This window comes from Xenopus tropicalis, chromosome 8 (assembly GCF_000004195.4).
Source record: "Xenopus tropicalis strain Nigerian chromosome 8, UCB_Xtro_10.0, whole genome shotgun sequence".
Lineage (NCBI taxonomy): Eukaryota > Metazoa > Chordata > Amphibia > Anura > Pipidae > Xenopus > Xenopus tropicalis.
Genome location: NC_030684.2, coordinates 3,860,219 through 3,866,986, shown reverse-complemented (window position 1 = coordinate 3,866,986; position 6,768 = coordinate 3,860,219). Strand labels below are relative to the sequence as shown.

The window sequence follows — 6,768 nt, the reverse complement described above, 5'->3', positions numbered from 1 at the left end:
ATACATTTGATAAATTTTACTCCCACTATAACGTGACAAACCCATATCTTGAATTACTACTACTGCATGCGAATATAATAGTCGTTCAAATACCGTTTGAGTGAATGATAGTATTTAAATCGTTTGTTGATTATTAATAATGACTAGTGATAAGCGAATCTGTCCTGTTTCGCTTCGTAATAAAATTCGTGAAACGACAAGTAAATTCACGAAACGGCGAAAAATTCACGAAACACATTTGTTGCGCGTTTTCTTTTGTCGTCCGCTTCCTTTTTGTCACCCGCATCTATTTTTTGTTGCCTGCCCTTTTTTACGCGACCGCGCCCAACGTGACATGACCACTCCCTATTTTTATGCAACTGCGCCCTTTTCCATGCGACCGCATTCAATTTGACGTGTGACAAAAAAAATTCTGCGCAATGAATTTTTCCGCTGCAAATTTTCCTGGAAGTTTCGCAAAACAATTCATCAGTCGCCCATGTCTATTTTTTGTCGCCCGTGCTTTTTTACGCAATGGCGTCCAATTTGTCAATGGCGAAATGTGGACATTTGCTGCAAATCAATGCCTGGCAAACAAATTAGCTCATCACTAATAAAGACACTTTTATTTTACAAATATCTTTTTTTTTTACATTTTGTTCTGTATTTTACTCTTCTGCCATTGTCTGTAGACAGGCACCTGTGGTTAAAAATGTGTGTGCATGAAAGATATACCCTCCATTTTGCCCAGTAAGAATGTAAGAAAGATTTTACAAACAACTGAGTTTACATTTATCTCAGACATAAAATATTTGTCTTTTTTTTATTGGTTCATTTGTAAATAACATGCTGTTTGTTCATGATTTTCATCCATAGAACTAATCGCCTCGACTACACAGTTTATCCATCGCTGAGCGAGTGTCAGCCTCCGGAATCCAACTGTGAGTATTAAATGTTGTGTTTGGTATCTTTACTGATAAAATTCATTAGTTCGTGGATAAAAAGTCTTGTTACACTTATTTTATTTTCAGTTGATTGATATTAAATGACCTTTGTTTTCAATGTAACGGGACTGTTGGGGAACCCTCACTATGAGCAGCACAGAGCAGAAGCACTACCTTGATAAAGAGCTGGATCCTTGTCTTCACTTTGACACGTACATCGGGGCTGATAAGACCATTTCTAAGAAGGAGCTGCTGGAAGAGCCCCAGAGATTTCTCTATAAATTATTCTCATCGGGTATGTGAGCTCCATTATAAATATTGAGAATACTGAAAGCCAACTAAACTTTTACTTTAAATTGTTCTGCTTCATATTTTGTAAAAGAATGTTAAGCATTAGAAAACAAAATCAGTATTAACAAAATGAAAAGAACGTTTTTGCACACTTTTCTCCTAAATGAATTAATTCAAGATGATTTATGACTGTAATTTTTTGTTTACCCCAAGGAGGGATGCACCAATTCCACATTTTTGGATTCTGGTGAACCCCTGAATCCTTCATAAAGGATCTGGCCGAATACAGAACCGAATCTGAATTGGCATATGTCTATGAAGATTCTCATTCATCCAGGTCATGATATACAGTATCTAGTAGAATTAAGTCTAAAACAACTGGACTTTTCTGAGTTTTTCTTGAAAACGTTTCACCACTCATCCAAGTGGCTTCTTCAGTTCAAATGACTGGTAGGGAATTCCCCAGTATTTAAACTCTTGATGGTAGTAGAGTCACAGACATCCAATCACAATGGTTCCATTGAACTTGTTCAGTTAGGTGTTAGCTGAAACTGACAGGTGTAAGAAGGTATGATCCAATCACAATGGTACCAAGATTCTCATTGATGAAGGTGTTAATCCTTCAAAGTACATGACTGGAAGTGTGAACTGTTGTGAAACAGGCGGGCAAACTCCTCAGGACAAGACTCAGCGGTCTATCTACACCTCAAAGAAAAAGGTCACTCTTTTGAGGACAGTAACGTGCATATTTTGGACCGAGAGGACAGATGGTTTGAAAGAGGTGTGAAAGAGGCCATTTATGCCAGCCTGGAAAAACCATCCCTGAACAGAGGAGGGGGCCTGAGACACCGCTTGTCACCAACATACAATGGCACGTTGACATCCTTACCCCGGCAGTTTCACAACAGTTCACACTTCCAGTCATGTACTTTGAAGGATTAACACCTTCATCAATGAGAATCTTGGTACCATTGTGATTGGATCATACCTTCTTACACCTGTCAGTTTCAGCTAACACCTAACTGAACAAGTTCAATGGAACCATTGTGATTGGATGTCTGTGACTCTACTACCGTCAAGAGTTTAAATACCGGGGAATTCCCTACCAGTCATTTGAACTGAAGAAGCCACTTGGATGAGTGGTGAAACGTTTTCAAGAAAAACTCAGAAAAGTCCAGTTGTTTTAGACTGAATTGGCATATGCTAATTCGGTTTGGGAAGGGTTAAATGTTGCCACACGCATGGCGAAAAATTTTCAATTGCTATGTTTCCATGGCAAAAAGTCAGTGATTTTTCGTTTTGGCCAGCAGCGTAGATTTGGAGGAATACAAATCCTGACGAGAAAGGCTGAATCTTGGCTGAATACCAAACTGATTCCTAGATTCTGTGCATCCCTAATTTCAAGACCTACTTAAAGGGCAACACAAGCTTTTTGAAAAGGTTAACATAATTTCAAGCAACTTTCAATACACAGCAATGAAAAAATGTAGCCTGTTCATTTTTATTACATTATAATTTTATATAATCATATGGTTTGGAACCGTCCCCTAAGCCTGTTGCCCTGTTGATCTGATCCAATTCCCACAATTCCCTGCATACGTGACATCAATAAGGAAAGGAACAACCCAGGCAATGCATTGTGGGTTATATAGTTCCTGCATGCTGTCTGTACACTCTGGAGATGTTGTCACAATTTGCAATGTTTTAGTCCCTCCTCCCTAGCCAAGATTTCAAATGATGCAGAAAGAGAAAAACAGTTTTGCAGCTGGATTTCAGCACATAAAAATGGTATTTATTCATAGTTAAAGGAACAAATTACAGTGATAGGGATATTAGGGGGTTTTTGTGTTGTGGGGGGCTCGTTAAGAAATTTTGGTTCAGAAGTGGCAATGGAGGCTACCATATTGGATCCTAATGGAATTTTTTTTAGCCCATTCCTATGGCAGATAACAGATAAGACATTTTGAATGCCATTAATTATGTTGCTGATGTTGGTCATAAAAAAAAATAATGGATTGCTGACAGATTAACCAATGCACACCCCATATTCCTTTGCAAATGGCCTCAAATGCCAAATCCTGTCTGAATACTCAACTAAAACAGACTTCTAATATACATATTGAAATCTGAGAACTATCGGCAAAATTGAATAATCAGTCTCACATTCAAATGTGCTTTCAGGTCACAGAAAAAATAGTTGACCGGCACAACGAGTGTAATGCAGGCAGGGCTTGGCCCCTGCGTGTTTATTCAAAAAATAGCAGCAACATTTCAGGTTTGTACCTCTTCATCAGGCTTGCTGAAACATTGCTGCTATTTTTTGAATAAACACGCAGGGGCTAAGCCCCGCTTGCATTACACTCGTTGTGCCGGTCAACTATTTTTTGCCGGACTGTGCTGGGAGTGCCGACTCTCTGGGCTGTGCACCGAGTAAGAACTTTTGGAGGAGGTAAGGGTGTGCTGGGTGAACTTTTTTTGCTTTCAGGTCACACCACATACGGGTTCTTCTTCTGTTTTGCTGAACTCTATGGAAATCTATAGATTGTGAAAAGTGTTGAAATATATGAAAACGAAATCATTCAAATAAAGAGGGCGTCGTTATCAATAGTTCAGAAATGACCGTTGTTGCTTTTGCCTTTAGGTTCTGTGAAGGGTGAAACACTGATAATTATTTCCATTAGCTCCAACATGTCTGAAAACTTTGTTGCCGCCGATTTCTTCAAAAATATCATATTGCTGGAATCTTCAGACTCCTCTATTAAAGCCATAGAGAGCTGGATCCGAAACGAGCCCGGAGCTGTGGAACAATCCCACGCCGCAGAGTTTGCTTGCTCACTTAAAGGGCAAAGGTGAGGTGGGAAAAGATCACAGTCCTGTTATTTTCTGTTGTTAAGATCTAGTTGAAAGAAATGAAGGTGGCCAAACATTCGAATGGCTATATTATGCTTGGAATTGCAGTCAATTGATTTTGGCTCTGAAGCAAGGCACTTCCTGGATCCTCCTCTTTTCCCAGAAGTGCACTGGGGCTTACAGCAAATCATATTTCTCTCCAGCCTGTAACTGGCCTGGATGATGTCACAAACAGGAAAATAAGCAGATAGAATTCTCTAAACCCCTACAAGTATAACGGTGTATCTCAGGTTAGAAAATAACCTGGTTGGGGTTGACTTTATCTCAACAGAGGTTCTTAATGGTCCATATGATCTAAACATGCTGGATACCTCATCAGCAGTAAATCCCACCAGATATTGATCTTCATTTATAGAATTTTTTTCTCTCCATGATAACAAAGTTGCCATTAGCTGTCCAAACTCTCTGGATGCCTCATCAGCTGTAGGTCCCACCAGAGTAGACCTTATAGATTGTATAAATGTTTTTTCCAGTGCAACAAAACTGTAATGAGCTGTGAGGAGAAATGTTTTTTCTTGGGAAAACTAGACATATTTTTTTACCTCCCTTTTGTTCAGTTAAAATCAAGGGTTTAACTTGATAGCTGTGTGTCTTTTTTAACATCAAAAACTGTAACTTGTAAGAGGGTGTCATAGAGCTTTAGCCCTTCCAATAAATAGGGTAAATAATAATAATATATGATAATATACATATTCTTAAACACAGCAAATGTGTTGTTTTTCAGTACTGGGCATAAGAAGCAAGAAGAAAAGGTCAGAAAGGCAATAAAACAAGTGGTAAAATGGGACATCACCAAGGAGAACCCACTGGGTGCAGTTGTGTTGCCCCAAGCAGATTGTATAGTCATTGTTTATCACTTGGAGGCCATTTGCAAAGATAACGATATGTATATAAACCTTCTAAAGAAATTGTTATCCCATCTGAAGATTGGAGGTCACCTGGTCATGATAGCAGGGATCAACATGTCTTATTACATGGTCGGCCAATACAAGTTTGGTGCACTAGCCCACAATGAAGAGTTTATGCAAAAGGCTGTGACCGAAGCCGGTTGCACCGTTGTGAGCACTGAAACTCACAGAAGCAAATTTAAATCCCCTTTGATCGATTATGAATCAATTGCCTACTTTGTGTGCCGTAAAGACCGAGTGGTTTAACTGGTCAGATTCACCCTCAATTTCAATAATGATTCTATCATTAATATTGCATTAAATTTGAATGATTATATCTACTCTTAGATTATTGCTGCTTATATATAAAATATTTCCTAATCTCACATTGTGCTTGGAAACAGTGTGCAATATTCTATGAATCTGTGTCGCTTTGAAAAGAAAAAAGTAATGGTTTAAAATGTGCTTCTATGGGGGCGTTTACTTCCTGTTACACAAGCAAGATTCTCTACTTCCTGTCGGAAAAAATGCAACACTTCCTTTTTGTTCTATGGCAAGGATTCCTGCTCATAAGTAGCATCTTCTGATGTGTGGTGTGTTTGATCAGATTGACAGATATCATTTATTGAACAAAAATAAACCAATCAGAAGGCTTATTGATTCTGCTGTGTAATCTTTATTACACCTTTAGCTATATATATATATATATATATATATATTGATATTGATATTGTTATTGATATCTATTTACTGAAGAAGTTGTGGATGGCTTTGATACATGCCTAAGGCATTTTTTTAACACACTATATGAAAAAGCAATATTAGAGAGAAGGCTCATACTCTGTACCATTGATGTGAAAGATCTATATACATCCATTCCAGGGGTTCTGAGTATATAAGAGAATAATTAAGTGCATTTTAATTTGATTCCAAATAAGTAAATTGATATTTATGCCCTGAGTGAAGGCTTTATTTTGCTTTCTTTGACAGAATAACAGACTAGGACTCAAGTCTTGCCTTAAGCAGGGCCAGATCTAAGTAGGAGAGGCAGCTGCCTAGGGTGCAAGAGTTGAGGAAAGAGAGTGAACAAAGGGCCGGAGGGTGACCATCCATTTGAGGGTTGGGAGCCACCAGTTGAGTCAAGAACCAGTAAGGGAGGAATAGTAGAAGATATTAAGTGGATGGTGCTGGGCCAATTAGTATTGCTTTGGCTTCAAATACTACTAGTTCTGCAGATAAGGATTGCAAAAATTGACTTTAAAATGAGACTCAGACTCAGAAAGAGACTTATCAATGTGAACTCTGATCAAATGGACTTTTTGAACACACCCACTTAGCTGGGGAAAATTGGGAGAAGTTTAGATGAGGACCCAGGGGTCCCACCTTAGTGCCATTGCTCCCTCCTGTTTAATTCCCCCAGTAAAGTTCATAACCCAACATGGACTGGCAGTGAGGGGTCTTCGGAACCTGGCCTCTCTGAGGAGTTCCTTCTAATATTCTCCCCAAAACTTGAGAATACTTATATTTTTAGATTAGGAGCAAGATCATTATGCAACCACCTCATTATGAGGTGGTCAAAATATCGAAATGCTGGGAGGTGTCCAAATTTCTAAATGCTTTTCTACACTGCGGAAAAACCTGCCTTGAATAAAGACACCATTATGGCACTTTGGTGAGGACTTAACTTCTACTTTGGTTTTTGGCTACCAAGTTGGGAAATGGCTGAACATCCAGAAGCTGCACCAACACAAAAGGGT

General features: G+C 38.8%; 1 protein-coding gene across 1 annotated transcript; it reads left to right on the top strand.

The window, feature by feature from the left end:
* The first annotated feature begins 993 nt into the window (after positions 1–993).
* LOC101733847 (nicotinamide N-methyltransferase) lies at positions 994–5,343 on the top strand. Its single transcript, XM_012969789.2, has 3 exons — positions 994–1,218; positions 3,856–4,063; positions 4,849–5,343. The coding sequence occupies exons 1-3, from the start codon at positions 1,071–1,073 to the stop codon at positions 5,276–5,278; spliced, it is 786 nt and encodes a 261-aa protein (XP_012825243.1). The 5' UTR covers positions 994–1,070; the 3' UTR covers positions 5,279–5,343.
* The last annotated feature ends 1,425 nt before the right edge of the window (positions 5,344–6,768 follow it).